Source organism: Coturnix japonica, chromosome 5 (genome assembly GCF_001577835.2).
Source record: "Coturnix japonica isolate 7356 chromosome 5, Coturnix japonica 2.1, whole genome shotgun sequence".
Taxonomy (NCBI): Eukaryota; Metazoa; Chordata; class Aves; order Galliformes; family Phasianidae; genus Coturnix; species Coturnix japonica.
This window is the reverse complement of record NC_029520.1, coordinates 14,755,973-14,780,576: the sequence shown is the minus strand read 5'-3', so window position 1 is coordinate 14,780,576 and position 24,604 is coordinate 14,755,973. Positions and strand designations below refer to the sequence as shown.

Genomic DNA, 24,604 nt, shown 5'->3' with positions numbered 1-24,604 from the left:
GAATTATGCCTCCATTTTTTATGCTGAATTTCAATAAGTACAGAAGTTTTGTGCTTTGTATATGGAAGGCTGAGCTAATCAATTCACGTGAATATTCCCAGGGGCCATCACATTTATAAAGTGTAAAGACTTCTGCTGTGTAGAATTATGTTTTCTTGAGGCTTCTTAGTCTTTTTATCCATTTTCACCTATTATGACAGATTTATCACAGATCCTAATGATAGCATTAATGCAGCTTCCAGATAAGTCTACAGTGAAAGTTATTGCCAAGACTTACAACTCTGCTCAAATTTATTATTCTAATTAGCAGCAGGTAATTAATTGGCAACAAACAACTTCTTGAATGGATTTAGCCCCCTCTTTGAACATAACTCATCTCTAATTTTTTTCTAATGCATCTATTCAAAATTATTCATAGGTACCCAATATTCCCAGGGCCAGTTTCTACATTAATATAATAGACAGCAGAACTCAACTATCAGTGGAAGGATTTAGTGAAGAGCCTTAGAGAAGGCTCTTATTTATACTCAAGTCACTTAACACTATTAATTGCTTGTAAGAGCCTTGTGGATCTGTGATATACTTGTGCTAATTTTAGCAAAAATTTAACATATTTAGGGAGACAGTTAAGTGATACAGAATACCTGTAGGGTAGCTGATTTTTTAAGTGAACACACTTACTTTGAAGATCACTCAGAATAATTGGGGTCTATGAATATTTAGCTTTATAATTGATGTGGCAAGTTAAAGGATTAGTCCAATGATTTGGACAGTGTTCACTTTTCTCCTAGATTAGACTTTTTTTCCTGGTATATCAGCAACTCAAATTCACAGGCAGAAGAAGAATTTAATATTTAACAGACTGCCCAGAAAGGTTGTGGAAGCTCTGCACAGGCAGTGTTCACAGCCAGAATGGACGGGGCCCTGGACAACCTGGTCTAGTCTCAGATCCAGAGGCTTGTAGCCCTGCCTGTGGCAGAGAGGCTGGAACTTGATGATGGAACTTGGGGTCCCTTATAACCTAAGCCGTTTCTATCAATTAAGCCTTCAGATAACATTAATGAAAAGCAAAGTAATTCCAAGTCTTCAAAAAAAAAAAAACAAACAAAAAAAAACGGTTATATTACAGCCTGAATTTTAATGTCAACACTTAAACGATCATTACATTAATTCTTCCAAATAAAGTTATTTTGAAAGATAATATGAACCACAGCCCTCAAAACACCTCTCAAAACAGAAGAGCACAAGGAAACTGTATACGCTGTAGCCAACCAAGTATTTCAAAGTTTATCCTAGAAAACAGGAATATTAGTCAGCACTGATCACCTTTCCACCTTTCAATGCTTGTTTATTTTAGGAGTAGCTTTAAACTACAAAGAAATGCAGCAGAAGTAATGGAATTATTACCACTAATTTCAGGAAGCAGAATGTCAATGAGCAGAAATATTGGTAACAAAACCATAATTACTCAAAGATCATATGCAAAACACAGGTGTTTTTTTTTTAATCGTGGTGGCAATAAAATAACTGTTTTATTGATCGATGACACCAAAATATTGCTACTTTTTTGGTAACTGATATCCATAATCATCTTCATCTGGCTATGAACCAGCAGTGACCCCCCTTACCACTTAATGAAACTTCAGTGCCACTGAACTGGGCAGAATGCAATTACTGAAACCACCTGCCCCTCCTTCAAGTCAGCACTACTACAGAGAAAATGTGTTAAAAACACAAAGAGTTTGCATCTTGTTAGGCACCCATCTTGTTTCTGCAGGGAGATCTAATGCTGACAAGTCTTTGAATCTTAGAACTGTAGTCAGACTGCTGCATTCTGTGCAATTGTATGCATTTACTAATATAGGGGAAATGTCTCTAAGGAAAGTAAAAACACTAAACAACAGTAAACACTTCTACTAGGTAAGTGACAGTATGTAAATTAACTATAGCTTCATTGCACCTAATTAAAAGGTCACATAAATCATTTAGCATTAAGTGCTACACCAGTGTTCTTCTCAGATCTTTATGCTTTTCTGAGAAATCCTCACTGTAAGTTGTCCCCCTAAAAATGTCTGGAAAATATTATACTGTCCCAGAATTACTGGCATATTGTAGAACATAAGACATAATATAAAATCACAGACCAATTCAGTTTGGCAATTAGCTTATGTAAAACTTAGGCTAAGCTTCACAGATATTAATTTTCTTAAATAGGGCCAGGTCCTTTCCAGCCTCTGTCGTCTGAAGAGATAGGCAGAAGACAAAAGGAACTAGTTCAGCCTAGTTTTGTGGATTTTCACTTAGTGTCTGGTACATTTCACTGTTAAGACAGCAGATATCTCCACAAGCACAAAAGTCACTGGGTTCACAGAGTGTAAAGACAACCATAAAAGAGAAAAGCATTTCCTAGCGGGATATGGATAGAAATGCTAAATAAACTCTGCTAACAGCAAATTAATGATAACATAAGGCTCCATTTGACTTGCTTGCAGACAAAGCTGAATGAACTGTATGCCAGTGTCAATACAATGATCGCCAACTAAACAGATAACTGTTGAATTTCCATTTGCAATATCATTGATATTTGCAATTATTTCTGATGTCATTCCTGGATCAGCTTGTCTCAATTTTTAATATTTACAAAATATGTATAATTCTGGCTATCTCTCAGCATTAAATTAATAAAACATTCAGCTGACCAAGATCTGCGCCCTTTGTTCAGCATGCTACTCGATTACTTGTCCTGCCTTAAACAGATTCCCTTCATTCACAAGCAAATCGCTCTTTGATGAGCTGGATGAAGTAGTTATCCCTTCTATCTTGAGGAGAGGTCCTGAAATAAAGACCTATTCTCTTACCAAATGGAAGAGGCAGTACTAACGTGGCAAGGATTCTGGCACTTTTGCTCTTGTACATATGACACTCTGTGCCTTGAAAAATCATACATTATATTTTTCCAAAATAAACGTGATACCAGAGCTGAGAGGTCTTCACTTTGTATGAAATACCCGAGTCCATGACTTTGGACTGTGTGCAGCCCAATAAACACAGAACAGCATAACCTGATGGAATATCACAAGATGGCTCTACTCAAAACATGCCTAAATCTTGTTTTGGGACATTAAGTCTGATTAGGTGACTGAAGTGTGTTGATAACCTCAAAGGAAATTGTTGTCAGCATACATTTAAACTGCTACTTATTGTCCAAATACCAGAGTTCTAGCTCTCATAAATAGCTCAGAGGTTCCTGCAATGGGGAATGAATGATGGGACAACAAAGCCAACAACAGGAAAAAGTATGCTCAGGTTGCTCATCCCAGTTCATGGTTCCCTTATGCTCAATCTAAGCTTGTCATCACAGAGGGCAGTGTTCCTCACTACTTTTTAAGAACAACATGGCCTAAAAGGAAACCTTGTAAATACACAGCAGGGATAGAGAAATTGAAATATGAAGGAGAGAAACAACACAGGAAATAATCCAGGGTCACAGATCACAGAAATGCTCAGATGCAAGTGCAAGAAAGGACTAATTTGGAGACTAACATGAGAGTTCAGGAAAGTAGGGCCAGCACCTCATTGAACATTTATTTTTTCTCCAAGTCTGCCTTAATTTGTAGCTTAATAACAAACAGTACAGCTTTTTCGAAGAAATTATGACATGCATTATGAGCATCACCATTAGCTTTTCACCTTTTGCCATTTACTCACTTAAGGTCCTAATCCTACTGATTAAATAAAGCCTGTTTTACTTAATGAAGAAAGCAACAATCATTTTACAGGGGCTTATGAGATCAGTATCATTCAGGACAGTAATTTGGGGACACATAGTCACATCTTTTCACAGCATCTCTAGCTAAAAAAACAACAGCAGGCTATCCGAGAATTGCATTAGGACATTAACCCTTCAACAGACAACTGAAAAAAGATAGAAAGTAGCAACAGGGTCACAAATAATGGAATAAGGTGTTAGAAATGCCTTAATTAAACCTTCTCATTCAAAGAAAGCTATATTATTTTTTTATAACAAAGGAATCCAACATTTAAGCATGTTTACATGCTTCTGTGGAAACAGAGAAATGAAAATTAAACCTTAAGTCACCAAATGCACTCATAGCATCAGATAATGTGTTCAAAAATTGCTTAAAACTGAACTCAAAATAGTTCATTGTGGGTTCATAAGTGCTCTTTTAAGCAGCTAGACTAGAACCTCAGTGCTCTGTTAGTAACATCTTATTTCTCATCTAAATTTCTTAATAGATATTTCATTGCCATTTGGTTTCAAGTTCCACGTTACATAAGAATTAATCTTTTAAAACATTTTAGAAAGAGAACACACTCTTCTCAGCTTCTGATTTATAATAATAATAAAAAAAAATTATCAAGCAAAACTCTTTGGGTTGCTTTTACTGCTCTTCTCCTGTTTACTCCCCTTGCTCCAAATATTCTGGTGGCTGCTTCAAAACCCATTTCTTAGATACCTGATATCATGTTTGATATCAAATCAAGCCTCAAACAAACTTGCATAGTGGAATTAGTACACCCACATTTCAACTAGTCTTTTTTTTTTTCCTCCCTATTACTCATGGCCTCAAGATTATCTTGTTAGCAATACTTCAAAATTTAAGTCATAGCAAGTTGTGCCACTCACAAAATGAAACATTTTAATAAAAACAAGTATGGAGAGAAATAGCTGAAGTCTGCTTTTAATTATCTTCTTTCAGAAACAACCCTTATGACTGTCCATTCCTGTTTCACCCTTTGCCTGACAGTTATGTCTTGCTGTATTTACCAGTAAATTACCATTGTGCAATCTCCACTGATTTTTTTATGAGGGAAAATAGAAAAACAAGGTTACCTCATGACAGATCAGGAGGTTATTTAGCACATTCCATTTTCAGCAGGTTCACATTCACCTGTTTCCTTTTTAATCTCAAATTTTTAGCTACTCTCTTAGAGCTCCTTTCCTGAGTTTCTCCTCTTTTTCATTCCAGTTGCCTCTTATCCTACCCTCCCATGTTCACTAGATATAAGCACATCCTTATGCTTTCCTCTTGAAGTTGATATAGAAATTTGCTAGCTACTTCAGCACTTGCATAGTTCTTCTCCCACTTTCCATGGATTGAACTGTGTTTTCCTTTTCCCAGATATGCTTCTTTGCTTTCTATGCCTCTGACAGTTGAAGCTAGATGGTTACTGTTCCTGTTGGTACCTATAATTGCATCTTCATTTAGTCAGGGTACTTTTCCCACATTTTTGTACCTAATCCTTACTAGTTATGTGTATGAAGCAAACATTCCTTACCTTTTTCTCTTTTAATCTCTTTTTATTGAATCCCTACAATTCATATATGTTAAATGGCTTTTCTTAAAAATCTCATTGGAGAACACATAACAGACAGTATATACTGGCATCCTAGCCTGTCAAATTTCCTCTTAAGAAGTTACTTAGCAAACCTAGAATTTCTGCATGAGCCTTCCCACAAGGACCCAGCTTACTGCTAAAGGCTAGGCCACAATACAACCAACAACTGCATATGTAAGCACAGGAGTTGACATGGCATACTTTCCTTCTGTACACATTGCCTCCTCCCCCAAAAATAGATTGTTTTAGGCTCTGGCATAATGCTAAAAGACCCTGTTTCACTTTTGTTTTTTAAATGTTTCAGATTCTGACTTATTTCCCCCTTGTCTACTCTACTCTGCTCATCCTCTTTCTGTTTACATGTGCTGCCCACTTGTCAGAGAGAGATCACTGAGCCAAGCAAAAGAATGAGATATCTGCACCCCGTTTTCTGTACAAGGCCAGATTTGTGGTTTTTTTAATTTACTTAAAGCCTGTGTCACCCTCCAACCACAATCAGAAGAACAGAGAGACCTAATGGATAAATTGGTTGAATAGAAATCACGGAAGTTGGGTTCCACTCTTTTCTTTTCTACTAACACCCCAGCCATTTCTGTCACTTTCTGCCACATTTGCCTTCTGCCAGACTGGCTCTCCGCTGCAGAGCTTACAGAGGATGAGACATTTCCTTGCTTTAGTACTTAAAGTTGTGCCTAGAATTCGGATCTTGGCTGCAGTGTACAGGTACTACGACAACACTTAAGAGAAGCAAGCAAACATTAAGATTTTCAAAGCGATCCTGAGAGGAGTTCTGAAGGCTACATGGCAAAAAAGGAGAAAGGAAATGAGTAGTTATTATTTTTACCACCAGAGGGGGACTTCTGAATGAGGGACAATAGCCAAAAAGAAAAGAATGCCTGAGCTGGAACAGTCTCATTAAATTCTAAAATACAGAGCAACTGGATCCCAAAACATTAAAAAGAGTTCCAGAGGGTTCCTCAAAATGCTGAATAAGATGAGGAAGAAGCCACAGGCTGATTTCCTGGTAAAAGTATAGATGAGAAGGGTGAGAGTCCCGTAGATTGTTCACTCCTCGGAAGTAATTCATTAGTGAGGACTTTTCACCTTGCTGCTGTTCACAGCAGCTCTAATAATCTCAGATGCTCAAGATGTGCTGACGAGCACCACCACACAGATGTCAATCTTCTTCAGAAGGGAGCATATGAAAGGAATGACTTTGCACAGAGGATAGAGCCAGGTGCCTTTTAGAGGGCAGGAGAGAATGTTACAAATATTGACAAACAGAAAGGCTGAAAAAGTGACTCCCCCCCCCCCCCCCCCCCCCCCCCCCTTAGTGAGTAGGATGAAGCATTGAATCCATTTTGTTCTTCTTCATCTAGTGACAATGGACTTTGGGTCCCTGGCAGTGAATCTCTGGCACAAATGAGGTTACCCATGATTCGTACAGGTTTTATGTTCTGCTGTGCATTAAGACAGAACAGTGATATTTTCTAGGAAAAAAAGCATCATTACAGTATTACTGTGCAAAAGTCAATTATCCCTTCTTAATTATTTATTTAGCATTAATAAACTCTAATTGACCACAAAAGGAACATAGGAAAAAGCTAACAAGAGGAAAAAAGTGTAATAAATGTGAACATGGGTTTTAAAGTAATATCCCTGGTTCAATGAATTATCCCCTCACATCACATATAAATTGATTTTTTATGCAAGCACATTATTTTGTATTAAAAACAATAGAAGGGTAAGTTTAACCAAGTTACTGTCTACTGTAATGCCTTATAATGTATTTCTTTATATATGCTTTCTAATATATCTTATATTTCCTCATAGTGGAGTAAGAAAACTTAATGTGAAAACATAACAGAACTGCAAGCAAGGAAATATCCCATACTATGAAGTTTGTTACAAATATCAGTCCTGACTAAAATTTTCTTCACATAAATTACTGTTAACAGAACTTCATGACTGATACATGCCAAAAAAATAAATGAGTTATTCATTCAATATTCTCTTTCACTTTCTCTTTGCCATTCCTACTATAAGAGCAGGGTATTCAATGAAAGGAAGTAATTGTGTATATGTCAAATGACTTATTAACAAACCTTCATGCTGCCAGAACGCATACAGAAAATAAGTGACTTCACTGTATAGAGAAGCAAATTCAAATAGATCCAGTGTGCTGTGAGATATCTTTGTTTTACTGTTTTCCAGAGTGCAAGACTAAATCTAAATTGATTCATTAAATTACTTTCAATACTTCATAAAATTTTCACAGCATCTTCTAAATGGTTTCTCAAAGCCCATCAGTTGTCAAGTTGGGTATGCTTTTCTGTAACTACTGCAGAGACAAATCAGGCTGGGACTGCTGAGATAACTTGGCACATCAGTAAGTGCAAGGAAAAGGATGTGGAATTCAGGTTCCAGCTTTCACTCTGACTCCTGCACCTGGAAGGACTCAAAGGCCTCATATCCAGATCCTAAATTTGAAAACATTTGATCACAACTTTGCACTTCGGGCACAATTTTAAGGGCGATTTGTTTTCCTCTCTCCATCATCCCCTTCCCAAATAAGTTCCATTTCTCCAAACTCATTACTAACCTGGGCTATAGTGAAAAATTATTCACAGAATGAAAAATTATCCATTTTATAAATAAATAAATAAATTGAACCTCTATTCCTTAATTACAAGCAGTGAAGAAATTACACAATCCCCATTTTGGAAAACATAACATTTTACTTAGAAATATTCCAGGAATTAATCATTTAAACAGACACATTTTTCTAAAAGTTTTAACAGATACCTTGTGTTCTGTTACCAATAACGCAGTCATTAAAAAAACTAAACAACCAATTAGAAGACTCTACCTCCCTCCTTCTTATGGCTATGTAAAATAAGTAAAGAAATAAAGTTCTACTGGGCAACAGAAACCAAGAGTCAATGAACATACTAATGGCCAATTAAAAAAAAAAAAAAGAATAAGTAACAGTGTAATAGAAATCCCAAGCAAAAGAGTAATTGTTCAGCGCAAATTAATTTTAAGTTATATTCTATTCCTATTGCAGGAAGAGTTTAAAATAAAAGAAAATAAAATAAATCAATATTACATACTGCAATTTTACTCTATACTGAATCAGCAAAAACAGCGTTAAATTTCTTCTGTCTGTATTTCGCCAGATGTGTACTGACAACAGACATAGCTGACTTGTGTCTTGGCTTTTCTCTTGTCCCTCCCCACCTTTTCCCATCACCCAGACCCTCCAGACATCAGACGAGTTCTCACAAGTTTTGAGGACTTGAAATAATCTAGGCAAAAATGCAACAGAACAAGTCTTTGAAGAACAATACTGACACAAGTGCCATTGGCTGCCCAGAGTCTGGGGAAGGATGGGAAATGTGGTCTACCTGTATTTGGGGAATATCATTTTTGTCTCACTGCTCTCCTGTTCTATTAAACGTGGCTAGATTTTTCATCATCCCCTGATCATTTTCTGAGGGTCCTGTGTTTTGGTTGGCTGGGTTCAAGTTTTGCTTTTGTCAGTGTTTGCTTTTTTTTTTTTTTTTTTTTTTTTGGGTTTGTTTTTTTTTTTTTTTTTTAGTTAGTCTTTGGGTTGGGTTGTTTGTTTGTTGTTGTTTGGTTGGCTTTCTTTTTTTTCTCTCTCTCTCTCTCTATATATATATATACATATATATCTCGAGAAATACTAAGGTACTTATGACAAACCTAGGCTGAAGTTTCCATTTCAGTGGCTTATATTTTCCAATTTACAAAATATGTATATATCTAGGAGAAAGTAGAGCTTCTAGTGCTTCAAATATTTAGGCGGAATAGACAAGTGTTACCTATATACAGAACTAAAATTATATTTGAAACCTCAAATACTCAAGTAGAAGATACAGTTCTTACCCAACCACATTCAGAATTCTTGTTAATTTAATACATGATCTGAGCTTTCAGAAGAGCTAATGGAGATTTGATAAGGTCCTACAGCACCTCATTTCACTTCAATTTATCCAAAAAGAGTCAAAAAAAAAAAAAAAAAAAGGCTTATACCATTAGCAGCTAAAATACTCTTTAAGCAAACGAAGCACCTGCCTGCAGCTTGCAGAGGTACCCAGGAGTGACAGAATTCTTGGCACCCAAGCTGCACAGGAACCCAGAACAGCACGATGACCAATATCAGCAGGACTTTGCTGCCTATTAGCAAAAAGTTAGACTATTTCTGACATATAAGAATGCCTGAAATCCTAACATGTCTTATGTAACCACAATAAATTAGCTAATCCGTACCAAATTTATCTGAAGTAGGAAAACTTGTCCTAACAAGCTGCAGGGATGTACACAGACCTCTGATGATAATAGGCTGTTTTCACTGTTAAAGCCCTTTGAGACATAAAGCATAACTAAGCTCACTTCTGATTACAAATGGATTAAGGATCTAATTTGAGCAGCAGCACTGCTTTTCTCCAGCACAAGAATGACTGAAAATTATATACAGATACAAAAAAACCCTAATCTTACTGCATCTAAATAAAGCATGTATAATCCCTGCATTATGTTTGTGGAACAATATTCATGTTCCAATCTATCACTTCAATCTTTCCTGAATTATCTAACGATCAAGTGGCATATTTTCAAAGGCATTTGTTTGGAGCATGAAACAGGTAAACACATGAAGTCATCCTTAACATCTTTCATAGACAGTAACATGGTCAAGGGTTCATTTACAAACATACATTGAGGTGAGTCTGGCTGAAACAGAGTAGGAGAAGAGAAGATTTGTGACAGCACGTTTATACCAAGCTAATACAATCAGATGGGCAACCTCCCCTCATAGTTCTGATTTTGCTTTGTAACCTCAGTAAGCACCTCTCAGAAAATTCTCAGCTCAGGTGTCAGTTGTAAAAGCATCAGGCGCACAAAATGAAAACAGTTGCAAGGTAAAATCTTGCCTTGAAACACCAGGGGGAGAGCAGGGGAGATAGTTATGTGTAAAAAGAAGTCTTAACCCTAAAGGGGAATTAATTGCTCAAATGCCCACAAAAGATAAAAGAGGATAAACACAGTAGTGACAAAGTATTGGAACATAAGGATCCTTTTTATATCTTCCACATGTGGGTTCAAGCAACTTTATGGAAACAAGATCCTGCAAGGATTAGCTAGAAGAATAAGCTGAAATCAACTTTCCCATGCTGCTGCGCTATACATCTAACTTCACACATACCCCTATATAGCATTGAATTAAGAAGCACAGAGAGCTAAATGCTCTCCTAAATATCTACTGGGGAGAAGAAAAAAAAAAAAAGAAAAAAAAAAAAAGAAAAAGAAAAAGAAAAAAACAAACATATTTCTAAGAAGACTTGTTGCATGCACACAAACATTCCAATTTCATTTGTAAGCAGAGCAGTATTTCAGCTGCTAAGAAGTTCACAAAGTAAACAGGAGAAATGTCTTGAACACACGCTTACCCTTAAAAAGAACAACAAAGCTTTATGATTCCTGTTTCACACCTTAGAGGAGCACAGGGGCTGATCTGGTACAAGTAAAGGCTGAGACCCTAAAGCAGTTGTGAACCAGCCTCAGTTTTTACCCCTACTACCACAGGTGCTTGGTAGCACACACAAAGTACTGGTGCTTTTGCAAGTTTCCTCCACGCATGGTCTTCTGGCACATCTCTCAAACGTTTCCCTGCTCTTCACAGTCTTTCAAGGCTACTGTCCAGCTGATTTAAGGGCCTGCTGTATATGCACTGGGAAGGATTGGCTTGTGCCACCCAAGCTAGGGAGCTGCAGTTATTTAAATTAAGGATCCAAATTCAAAATTTTGGGTTGATCAACTGATGAGATACGTAAATTGACATTAAAAATTGTTTAATTTGGGCATTTGCTAAGGGACGTGCCTTTGCAACAACCTGACCTACACTGAAGCAATGTTGAATCCAATGCACACAAAGCACAATCCTTTCTCATTACCACCACCACTCCCCCTTTTTACAACACACAGCACAGTCAGCTCAGTCAGACTGTCTTCATACTTGCCCATCAGACACTTTTTCAGAATGGCTGAGGTCAGCCACTCGCCAATCAGCTGAGCAACAGAGAACATTCAGTGCAGCTCCAGCCCTGAACAGATCACTGTGCTTTGTGTGTGTGTGTGGGGGGGGGGGGGAAATCTTGTTTTCCCTGGCAGCTGCGCACTGACTTTTAGCCATGGTATTCCTGGTAATTTAGCCAAGAGCAATACAACATTAGGTTCTCTACCCACTCACAACATAAACACAATCCCCTCTCCTTCCACAATAGGACCGTGCCACAGGAATTTTTGGCAGACAAATTCATTTGTTTTTAAATGATAGAGGAGCTGTAGGAGGTGAAATCGGCCTCAACTATTAGTGTTGGAAGTTTCAATTAAGGAAAAATTTAAAAAAACAGACATGAAAAATATTGCCTAGCCATATTTCTCCCTCCTGATAAGTACACTGAACTACAATAAAATGAAAAAGAATAGTAGCATACCAGTATTGACATTAGAAGTGTGGAAGCCTGAAAATTTCAGTGAAATACTCAACCCAACATCTTTGAGTGGGGAACTCCTGTTTACTGCAGACTAGATACCATTTACTCTGCCACAGTCCAATCCTCTAAGCCTAGAAGAGAAGTCAGTGCAACAGCCTTCACATTCCACTGAAAATGTTATCCTTGGTAATTGGTTTTAAATAAATTAATTTTAAAAGTGGCTTAAAAAAAAAAAAAGTTAAAAGAAAAAAAAAAAAAAGGAAGAAATTCCATTTTTCATATATAGCAAAAAACCAATCTCTAATCTTATGATCTTTCTGAAATCACTGACCAAGAATCCAAGCCTGGTGCATAAGTCAGTGCACAGGACCACAGTTGCCATACTTTAGGTCTTGAAATACAGAAAAAGCAATCTGAACAAGTAATCAATCATTAGCTGAATTTACTGCTTCCACAGTCTTTTCTGTTTTCTTTCTACATTTATCTCTCAAAATGAACTGAATAATTTGTGCTACATCAAAATTAAGATTCACCAAAGTTGGGGAAAAAAAGTCTACAAATACATGGAAGTTATCAGCATAAGCAAAATAAAAACAAAAAAAAAACCAAAAAAAAACCCTAAAAAAAAGACCCTAAGACCCTACTGCAGGCAGGAGATGGAATCATGTTTCTAAGATTCCTTCCAAAGTGAATTATTCCTTAATTCTAACATTTATTCAAGTGTGAAATCAAAGGTGAATTAGCAAAGAAGTAACTCGAGAAAACTGACATAGTAAAAAAAAAAAAAAAAAAAGTTAGCAGTTAGTTCTGAACTCTGAGATTTTATTTTATTTTTTTATTATTATTATAAATGGAAGAATGAATGAAAATTTTCTATTGGAAACATTTGTTTCCTGACTAGCTAGAAAACATGGATTCACAACTATGTAACATCCACTACCTTTTAATCCATTTATTTTTTAAACTACAGATAAGACAAGTGAACTTGATCTGCCTGAATATGGAAGATCAAAATTGTCACTGCTACAGAAACAAATTCACTTACTTCCTTCACGTGCATTTCAGATTTCATCTACAAAGTTCATTTCAAAATGCAAAGCTGATAACGTTCACAATAATTTGAGATTACAGTTGTTACTGAACGGGGCACTTTTGCTCTACAGCACTTCCCAAAATGGTGCTTTCAACCAACTCACCATCCACTTAATACCCTCAGCCTACCCTGATACCATAGTGGTAAAATATTTCCATCATCTTTAATTGGGCAGAATATATTTCCCTGACATGAATGTTTTCTGTTTCTATTGCATTCCTGGAATAGCTTCCACAATAAAGTATCCAGAAAAAGAATGATATAGAAATCATACACCTGAAGCACAGTCTCTACACAAGCAACTTAATAAAAAGATTTTTCTTTAAAAAAAAAAGCAAAGAAAAAAAATTGCATACCTATAGTTCTTTAGGCTTATTGCCTTAAATAAAATAACATACATATACTTCATCATACCTACTGCAATACTGTAAGAGGCAAAAAGATTCAACCACCATTGCTAACAATCACCTTTCAGTTTAATATTAAACTCTTGTATGCATCTCACTCCTTCACTCTAAGTCCCTCAGGGTTAATGCAAACTCAGAAATCCAGCCATTCACAGACTCTAGCAAATTTAATGAGACTAGAAATGGGGTCAGGCCAGAGTATTTCTTAAGATCACTACACTATTTGTTAAAAAGGGAAGAAAGCAAGAATCCATTTACAAAGTTGTAGCATTGTTCTGCTACCCTTCTTAAATTTGCTCATTACAGGTTAGAGAACAAGTGATTACAAGATCCTCCTACCATCCCTAGGCAGCAGTGAACCAGACTGAGAGAGACTAGGCAATTAAGTAAGGAAGAAATTCCTAGGAAACATGAACTGATACAACAAATATTGTATTTAGCACAATATGGTACCAGTATTTTCAGCAAATAGCTCAGGAGTCAAGTCTCAGCTTGTCATAATAAGATCATTAAAATATCCTTAATGGAGTTATTAAAAATCAGTCTGAAAGAAAACACCTCAGAAGTGTCATGGTACGGGTGATTAATCACCATCCTCTTTTATAGCTGCTGATGAAAAGAGAGTTCAGTGAACTTACATGCCAGGCAACAACTCTATAAAACTGACAGCAAGATACAGCACAGAGAAAGAGCAAGCCAGTTTTTGTGATAGAAACGCTTTAACATTTAGTAGAAATATTTGCTAGATAGCATTCAGCGTTATCAAACTTGAAACAGGCCAATAGGATGATGCAGACACAGTATCAAGCACAACAAGGTGCATGAGGTCATACCATACCAAGCTCTACATAAGGATCATTAAAATAGCAGCTGGCAGGAGTCTGTTAATAAGGACTTCCATTGCATTTCACCGGCTTAGGTGGAGGAAGAAAAGATAAAGGAAGGTGAACTATTTGCCTTAGGTCAAGGAATTAATCAGAGGTATAACCAAGAACAGTGACATACAATGCTCAATCCAAAACTAAAGTTTCAACAAACCTTACTGTCTGTCTGGAGACCGATGGTTACACTCTCTTAAAATAAAACAATAGCAAATGCAATGAGCTTTTTGAGCTTTGGGAAGCCTTCATTATTTTGAGCTGTTTTGGAGTTCCATGAAACCATGTATTGCTATAAAGAGGACTACTACATTCCTTTTCAGTCACTTTTCCCCCATTTGGTAAGCTCAGTGACTATCTCTAGAATGCTTCAAAGCTTGCATTTTACAGTAGAAAGATGTCTCAGATATGCTGAGGCCAATGTCCAGGACTGCATCCTTAATTGCCATCCAGCACTGAGAAAAAAAAAAAAATCCAACTAAATCATATACAATAACAAAACCAATATAGCTTGACTGTTAAAATGAGAGGCAAAAACATGAGTCTTTCTTCTTGCCAGAAGAATACTAACTTCACATTGCATTATATGCATAAAATTGCCTAGGAAGTCCAAACCCTACAACAGTTTTGCAAAATAGCCAACTTCCAATACCACTCTGTAAATGGGAAAACAAATATACAGTCTTTACTGTAATTGGTCAAGTTTAGAAAAACCTGGAAAGTAATCAAAGAGTAGATACCACAGGGTCCATTTTCCTTTTAAGCTGTATTTCTTACAGCTAATGCTACATAGCTTTGCTTCCCTGAAGACTTTTATAACTGGCAAGCTCTTCCATACATGATGAGACTTGCTGACTAACAAATGCAAAGCAAATTTTTTAAAGATACACATCAAGAACTATAGCCAGAAAAATCCCTTGGTGTAGTTTACAGGCAGGGTGTGAAGCATTCCTGTGGAGCAGGGCAGGGACAAGAACCCTCCACGGACAGATTCAGGATGACCTGCCAGTGCCAGCATTACCACTTCAGACTCTCTCCTTCCTACACTCAGGAAATTAGCCTCAGCCCTCAAGTACAGCACTGCTGCCAGGTACATAGCAGTGCTCAATGGCTGCGCTAGGCTGACTGTGAGCTGCAGGACTGTATGCTCTGGGACATGCATAGCTCTCTCAGTTTCTCCACTCTTCCTCATCTTGCATGTCACAAGGCACCAAGTTATCACACTGGTCTGGAACCTGCAGTGCTCTAGTGTTCCTTTCTCTTCCTTAGCCATACAATTGCTGGGACAAGTTCCTTCCCCGCTTCTAACATACTAGGTTCAGATGAAGTTCAGGCTTAGTATTTTTTGGTGCAAGAAAGCTCAGAGAAAACACAGAGCCAAGAGTGGGGCTCTTGAGCTATTCATGACTGTAATATAACATAACATTATTGCCTAATGACATCTCAAAGGAGCTATTTAAATTGACTATGGTATTTAACGAGGAAGGCATTTCTCAGGCTTCTACAGCAAATAAACAAGATAGGTCAAACAAGCAGGATGCCTATGTACTTTAAGATGGTACCAAAACTAAACATTTTCAGGTCTTCATTTTTGTCTTTCTTTTCTGTGGGGTTTACGGGCGATACGCATGGGACACTGCCTGTGAACTGCAAAAAAGTGCTTTAGTGCTACAGCTGGAATAAAGCAAATCAGCTACCTCATAGGCAGAAACTGCTGAAATAAGATTGAGTTAGAAAGGGTCCTATCCAGAAAAGATTCCAAGTGCAACGCTTGTTATCTTAAGATATTCAGCAGGCAGATAGGGCCTATTTTCTTAATATTAAAAAAAATATTTAAAATAATATTTTAAAATAAATGAAATATTTTTTTTAAAAAAGTATTTTCTACTGAATTCCACATTTCAAAATATACATTCTGAAAATAATTAAGCTTCTTATGTTATAAAGGCTATACTAACAGTTTGATCTCCACATACCATGTATCACACACTCTGAAATATATCCCTGACCCTGATACGATTCAGGGTGAATTCTTAGCCATTAAAGATGAAAGATGCTTCATCATTTAATAAAAAAACCTGTTCCTAACTATGACCAAGCCACAAATACCAACATTTAATGAAGAAAGGTCTTGTGAGGCAAGTTGAATAGATTGTTTAAATTTGTCTATTTGTTCACACTTTAAAGCCACTCTAAATTCTCAATTACTATAATGGACAAACTCAAACTTACTTCAAGTTAAAAGCCAGAATTCTTTTGTGACTTCTAGAGTTCAACATAAAATATTATGCAGCATATCTCTGGGAAGTAATATAACATGTTTCTGCAGTATAATATACAACTAATGTAAAGCTATAGCGATAAAACTATCAGAATGAAAAGGTTAGGAAAAATCTCGAATTCTGGCAGACTTGCACTCCCCCAAAATACATAAAGAACAAGTGAAACGCAATTATTTTTATTGCCTATGAGCTAAACTGCTGACCTACACTTTAACATCCTGAATATAGGAACAAAGATATTTTACCCTTGTATTCAAAGAAAAAACCTGTTGAGTTCATATTCCTCCTGAGTGCTACAAAATGATGGCAAATCAATAGGCACTACTTTGCTAACATCATCCTTTGGATCCAGTCAACTAGCAACATTTGAAAATCCTCCCTAGAAATAGCGCATGGATACACAAAAGTAGCTATGATTTAGCTTCTACCTACAAATCACACAAATTGTACCAACTAAGCAAACAAATTTACTCTCAGTTTTATTACAGGCGGAATATAAATCACTAAAACAAAAAAAAATGCACTGTGATAAGATAGACCCCCCCTTTCTTAAGCTATGATTCTTTACTGAATTGCTATGGGATAATCAAGCGAAATGAATAGAACACAAGGTCTTTATCATTGATGCCACAAACTGTGCTATAGCTAAGCTTATTATGCACAGCTTTGTTGGCAGAGCACTCTTCTCTCTTCTGTAACATGCTGTTCATGGGGCTTACTACTACAAAAGTTTTCCAAGCCTGTTTTCAACTCTATAGAAAGCATAATGTTCTTGAGTGGTTTTCCAGAATTCATAAAGCAGAAATTCAGCCTGTGGAAGTACAATAATAAAAAAAACATTCAACTCTCAGATCCTATATCACAGATAACGTGCATTTGTTCTCTAGAGTTTCTTAGCCTTGACATGCGAGTTCCTGACATCATCCCAACAAAACCGATTATAGAGAATGTAGGATTTCAATTAGAAGGACAAGATCTGCAACAATAAGTAGTCTGTAAAATACAAATAGGAAATACAGATGTTGTTTTCCACTTGACAAGGAGTGCTTATCAGGCAGGAAGTACACTTTGCATGATGTAGGTGGGAAAAGCCAGAAATTCAAAACAAGCCCTTCGTTATTAGCAGCAGATACTATAGGAAGCCATCAAACAAAAAGAACTCTACTTTCAGAAGGTATCTAAGTAGCACGAGGACATGTAAAACCACTGATTAGACAAAACATTTAAAGCATTTGTATTTAAGCAAGATTTTATAATGGTGAACTTGAGCACAGTCTTGAAGTTGTGCATGCTTACAAATGTGTTGTTGATTCTTGAAGAGTCCACATACTATTAAAAGCAGAGATGAGTCTTGTGAGGATCAGCACTAATAATAGAAATAGCTACAAAGCATAAAAGTCATGCAGATACAGAGTAAGTAGAAAGGTGGCTTATAAACAGCTGACAAGAATTGACAGTATAAGAAAAATAGACTAGAATGAAATAAAAAGGGAATAGTTTTACTCAGGCTAATTCACTGAAATCACATCCCTAGGACTCATTCTGGGGCATTTCATATTAAAGAAAGAAGATTGATGAAACAGCAAATACTTCAACAAACTAACGTGCAACCAAAACTAGTTGCTGCTCCAAAATCACTAAAAAAATGTGAGCTTAAAGCCACATCAACAGATCACAACAAGATGTACAGATCTTCATTACATACAGAATACAAGTGGCAAGAGGTACTTGGGTAACTGAATGAGAAGGAATACACCTGTGTAATTTTGCCCAACTGTTTCATTATTATTATTATTTGTTTATATGACTAGATAGAACTATTTCTCTGCCTTCAGCTCCAATAACTAAATCAAACAGTACCGGGGTAATTTTAGATAATTGCAGTAGAAGTTCAACAGGCTAATATAATCTTTTCCTCAAAGCCATATTTGAGGTTGTATTTATTAAAAACACAACCTGTGAATGCAATATTAAACACATGTTGAAAGACTCATCATTGTGTCTTGCACTTCAAATGCAGTGTTATCAAAACAACTCTTTGCAGTTGTATAGAGGTCACATGAAGTTCAAGAAGTAAAATTCAAGATGTAGATCTTAAAATAATTCAGTCCCCGAGCAGGTAAAAATGCATCCTGCTTCACAAAGACCATTACACTATCTTCACCAAATGTGTTTTCCATGTGAGATTGTAATTTCCATTAAAAAAAAAAAAAAATCAATTATAAACTTCCATATTTTTCATCCTAAGATGCCTCTATATTCCATGAAAGCCTGTATGATTATTATCTTGACTGAGGAGAAAAACCAAGTAGAATCACTGCAGTTTAATAAATAAAAAAACAAATAAATAAATAAAATATTTCTCTTGCTGCAAGTTTCAGTTTTCAACTTTTGACCAGTATTCTGTTAATATAGCAATTTAGTCCCAGCTATTTCTTTCTTTCAGTATCCAGAATTTTTTAGCATTGTTTCTATCAATACCTCTTTGCTTATTGGGCAAACAGCATAGTACCTAGAGATGTGAAAGACATGGTTTCCACCACTTCGTGGATGGAATGCTTTGGTACTACAACTCTGAAAATAGCTTTAGCAGTGTTTGTTTACCACTTGGTTACTGAAAGCCTGTGAACAACTAATCTAGAATGTCCTGCAGCCTGTAACAGGATGATATTCATAGAATCATAGAACAGCCTGGGTTGAAAAGTACCAAAATGATCACCTAGTTTCAACCCCCCTGCTATATGTAGGGTCGTCAACCAGCAGACCAGGCTGCCCAGAGCCACATCCAGCCTGGCCTTGAATGCCTCCAGGGATGGGGCATCCACAACCTCCTTGGGCAACCTGCTCCAGTGTGTCACCACCCTCTGAGTCAAAAACTTCCTCCTGTCTCAGATTAAAACCCTTGTCCTGTCACTATCCATCCTCATAAAGTATACCAGTCCATAAGATCTGCTGAGAAAATAAAGGCTTGAGTTCTCCTATGATTACAACTCTGCATTGATTACAAGGTATACTTTTTAAATATATATTGAATACATTCTTTTTTCCACTTTAAATTACCCCTATAGTTATTTTTAAGTCCTTGCATCAACCTCACTCATCCAGTAATTTCCACAATATCTGATACAGTGTACAGATTAGATGTAGTAAGTATGGCTTTTTTATTTTCTTTCATCAGAGAGTAAACATGTATATGCAGTGAGCAGATCTCCATGCAGAAACAGAAAATAACTTTCCAAGAAATTAAAGAAGGAAAAAAAATATATATTCAGGGTAAAACAAACAACAACCACCACCACCAGAATGCATACTGAAAAAAATCCAGATCTCTCCAGAGTTGATTGCCACTTTAACAATTGCTTAATAGCTGAGAACATGAAAATCTTAATTTATGTAATGGGATACCTAAGCAGATACTTTAGAGAAGTTATCAGAACACCTGCAGATACATGGAACAGTTTAAAGAGCAGAACAAGGCTATAAATATGCATGGGGTGACCTCATTCATATTGTTCTTTCATAGGCCTTGGGTCCTCAGAGAGCAGAAAAAGGAAGAATGTAACAAAAGGAGGAAGAACTGACTTTTGGTTAAGAACTGGGAGACAGGAAACCTGAATTCTAATTTTGGCTCTGCCACAGAAGTCCTTTATGGCAAATTGTTCTGATTTCAGGTGGATCAAGTCAAGAAAGCAATTTTCAGAGATCTTAACTACATGTACCTAGAGTTCAAAGCCTTGTCTGGTTTCTCTGCCTCACCTTCTTCATCTGAACCACAGTGATTAAGAAAAAAAATACTCTCATCTATATCAATGGCACAAAACTCCGTAAGAAAAAATAATAGTATTAAAAAATTTCTAAAAATATCACCTCGTAGGGCTCATCTTTTTGGTCCTCATAGCATTCACTTTTAACAAAAAACAAGCTTTTAAATATTCAACATTACCTTTGCTCCTATGCAAGCTGAAGTTATAACCCAGAGGATTATCTTTCATTTTTAAAACTGTAAGGATGTTCAGAGTACGTATTGAACAGTCCAGCAGTATTGTATTTCTGAGGCTCGGGAAGACAGACTCGCTTTGCCACTGCTATCACTTCATTTTCAAGAGTACCTCCCAGTTTTATAGTGCAACTTTCAAAATTTTCCAGCAAGATAACTTTATCTTTGTTCCATTTTTAAAATTCCTGATTTCCATGGAAAATCCTCCTATATTTAAGAAGTTGTGTATTCATAGGGTTTTGTTATTTTTGTAGCTTAAGTACTAATTGTACTGAATTCCTCTCAGTTACAAGAGTGAACAGAACATATAATCCATGAAAACAAAACCAGCATTCTATTTTGCTCTTTATTATGAGTACCTTTCTGTAGCTGAATGACTTCAGATTCAGTGCTCTAACTGCTAATTTTTGTTTACTATGCAGTATGGAAAGAGCAAGAAACCATGACTACCATGAAGAAATGGGTACATTGTTTTAATTTAAAGCAAACAAAAAGGCTGATGAACTTTTATTACAGAGGAACAGAGGAAAGGGACCTAATGGAAAGACCTTTTTTTTTTTTTTTTGCATTAGCTTTCCCATTTGGAAAACTGACCAGAAATATGAGAAAAACAGTTCCAATAGAAAGACATGGGTAAAGAGTCAATTTTCTTATTTTACAGTCTCACTATATATAGTTGTCCTGCTGGGCCATGCACTTCACCAGAGCATAACATTTCCTGCTGTATAAGACTTTTCCCACATAACTTACAAAAAGATACAGTGAAAAGTCAATGCAAGGTGCATATTTTTGTTAACATACTGTCAGAATTCTCCTTCCTCCCTGCACACAGCAGAACTGGCTTTCAGGCAGGTTCCCTTTTCAGCACTTTCCAGCCTACAGATTCATAACATTCAGAACTTTTCAGTTCTGTGCTGTTACATCTGAGCACCATATACACTGTTAATTCTCCACATTTCCAGTCATTTACATGGGCAGTCTGCAGCTAATATCCTCATTTACTTGCAAGAAAAGTTTGCCACCATCAACTTGCATCAGCACTTGCCACCCACGAGTCTTACTGCTTTCATCCACTAGTCTTACTGCTTTTAGTCCTGCTTGCATCTAGTTTTCTGCAAGAGGCTTCACCGACCCATTTTGCAATGGAAATTCCTGCACAGCAGTTGGTCTACTGTTAAACTACAAATCTATTTCCAGAAGCAAGGAGTTATTACTAAGAAATTAACCCAGATATCAAGCACCTAATCTGATCTGAGCATTTCCAAATGCAAGTAATTAATCTGACAACACTGCTGTGTGTCACTGATAAAAACTAATGAAAGACAGTATATCTCATTGCTGTTTACACCAGACCAATTAACACCTGGTTACCCAGGATTTGCAGGACTCTCACTGGTTACCGATACATAGAATCCAACATATGGTACTCATTTACTTTGTATCAGGAATCCTCAGACTGTTTTCCTCCACATTTACTCCAGAAGACAGTGTATACAAACTGTCTTTCTGCAACTGAAAGCCTGGTAGTGTTATCAAAATATCTACTGGAAGATTCAAATAGTGAAAAACAGAGAAATACCAAAATTCGTTGAGAAGAAAAGCCTCATATTCTGAGAACGCATGTCAGTAGCCAGTTGACTGCAGGAAAGTAAATTTGGCCTGATGACAACTAAGAAAAATAATGAAATTTAAATCCTTCCGGCTTCTGATTTTACCCCTGTATTCAGCAGCCCAAAAAATCAATTATGCTACATATCAAGACAGTAGCTCAATGAAAACAGAAAGATTGTATTCACTATCCATTTTTCCCTTTCCATGAAGCCTCCATTATCACAGATGTGAAACTATGCGACAGCAACTAGGTGCCAACTTGGAGCCAGATTCTAAAAACCAATTGATTAATGGAGTCACCAGTACTTCCAGTCATGCAAGGGGACAGGCAAGATTCCACTGAAACTTTAATATTAGTACCACAGCTACAACTAGAGGAAGTAAATGAGGTTCAGTAAATTTATATTTATTCATTAATTTTATATTTATAGTTTCTAGTAGCCTTCAGAGTAGAAGGAGTGCTAAAGATTTTCATCAAGACAAAGAGCCAATCCAGTAAACTGCCATTGCAATACCACAAGCAAACTTACCCATTTAAAACAGTAGCTGCACGTTTCCTGTCATGATTTACCATGTGTTTAAAAATGACTTTTTTATTCAGCTTTGGATCCTAAGCAACAAAGTAACTTTGGCAGCATTTAGTCACTTAAGTCTGTATGCAAAGAGTACCACTTACCGCTGAACAGGTAAAGGAAGGGAATCCAAGTAGTCCTCACCCTTAAAAGCCATATTTATCCCCTTGTGTACTCTTCTCCATAGATCGCAATCTAGAAAGAAAAAAGTCACTTAGTAAACCTCAGAAAACTTAGGCCTCTTCAGTCTAGTGTGGTATGTTATTCTCCACTAATTTGAAGAATTAACTCATTCGAAACCATTCAAAAGACCTTTTTCAAAAGGATATCACACAACTTAAGAAGTAATCAAAGGCAGTAACTAACACGAATCTTCCTGATCTAGCGCCTGACCTAGTGGGTGGTAATCCTGCCTGCAGCAGGGCATTGGGAACTAGATGATCTTCCCAACCCAACCCAAGCCATTCAATGATTTCACAGCACAAGAAATACAGGGTTCTGAATATTAACAAACTTCTTGGATTACCATGCAGGTCACAGGCACCTGGGCTGAACATATCGCTGAGTCAACACAACTATTATTAAGCCTTGTTTTTAAGCCATGTTGCATTAACTAAACAAATTTCTTCTCAGTGCAAGACTAATTCTTCAGGTTATCATGAGAAAGAGAGCATAAAAGTTAAAGCAAGTGCACTGTCACATGATTTTTAAATCTAATAATGTTACATTTACAGAAAGATTATTGTTGTCCAAGTAATTCAAGTATTAGATCATAGAATTGCTCAGGTTGGAAATGACCTTCAAGATCATCAAGCCCAACTGCAGATCCTTCTACATTAAGTAATTTTGTTTTCCTGTTAGCTCAAAATGCTGTACACATCTTTCTCCATATTTTACCTGAGAAGAATCCTTTAAATATCATTGTACAGGAAAAAGTAAGAAAGTACCAAAGAAGTGGGAACCACCTCCCTCCCAGAATCCTCTTCTAAGAGGAAAAAAAACAAAAATAAAAAAACACTCATCTTACACTAGGGCATTATCCACTATAAATCAATGCATATTCTGAACAGAAACCAAATGCTTTAGTCTACAGAAATAGTGAATCAATTCCAACTTATCCATATGGATGGAGGAAGAGCTAACATAAAATATTTTAAGGAAGAAATTAAGCCATGACTCAAGAATGAGAACATAAAAGAATTTTGAGGAAGCAGAAGGACTGGAGAAAACACTGCTTTCTTAGATGTGAAGAAAAGTCTGAGATGATTGGATCTCACTCAGATAAAATAGTTGACATGGGAAGTTAATGCTGTGTCTGTCACCATCTAAGGGAGAATTGTGGGGGGCTTTTATGCAACCACTTGTGAAATTCTGCCATCTTGTATTGCCTACTTCCTGAAAGCTGAGTCAGTCAATATTCAAAAAATTTGCCACTTCAAATTGCTCCTAATGGATGCTGAAGACTTAGGTCAGCATCCTTCCTATCCACTTGATCTTATTGCTAATGCATGTCCCTAATACATAGGGTTATTAGAATCAAAATAATGTGTTCTACATGCTACACGCTCAGCTGATTACTAGCTCCAAATCACTTGAGTAATGTTGCCTGTACCCTACCACCTCAATCTACCCAGAAGTACAAAAACAATTCTAGCACATATTTCAGTATACTCCTGTAATTAGGTGCACGTGAGATAAATGTGCTTTTTCTTTTTTAAAGGGCAATTTCAGCAATGAAAAACTAAACCTTAAAACACTACAAGTGTACAATATTTGATAAACTATACCTGAATTATTACATCTTCAAATATGAAAATATTAGTACACATTTTCCTGCTCCCATAAAATTCCACAATGAGAAAAGCAGGCTTGATTATCAGTCCTT

General features: G+C 36.6%; 1 protein-coding gene across 7 annotated transcripts in view; it reads right to left on the bottom strand.

Annotated features, from left to right (window-relative positions):
- Positions 1–24,604, bottom strand: part of INSC (INSC spindle orientation adaptor protein) — a 128,415-nt gene that overhangs the window by 59,746 nt on the left and 44,065 nt on the right. For all 7 annotated transcript variants that reach the window (XM_015864118.2, XM_015864119.2, XM_032445034.1 and 4 more), the window contains one exon: positions 22,824–22,914. In XM_015864118.2, the coding sequence (XP_015719604.1) occupies positions 22,824–22,876 (53 nt within the window). In that variant the 5' untranslated portion in view covers positions 22,877–22,914. The remainder of the gene's footprint in view (positions 1–22,823; positions 22,915–24,604) is intronic.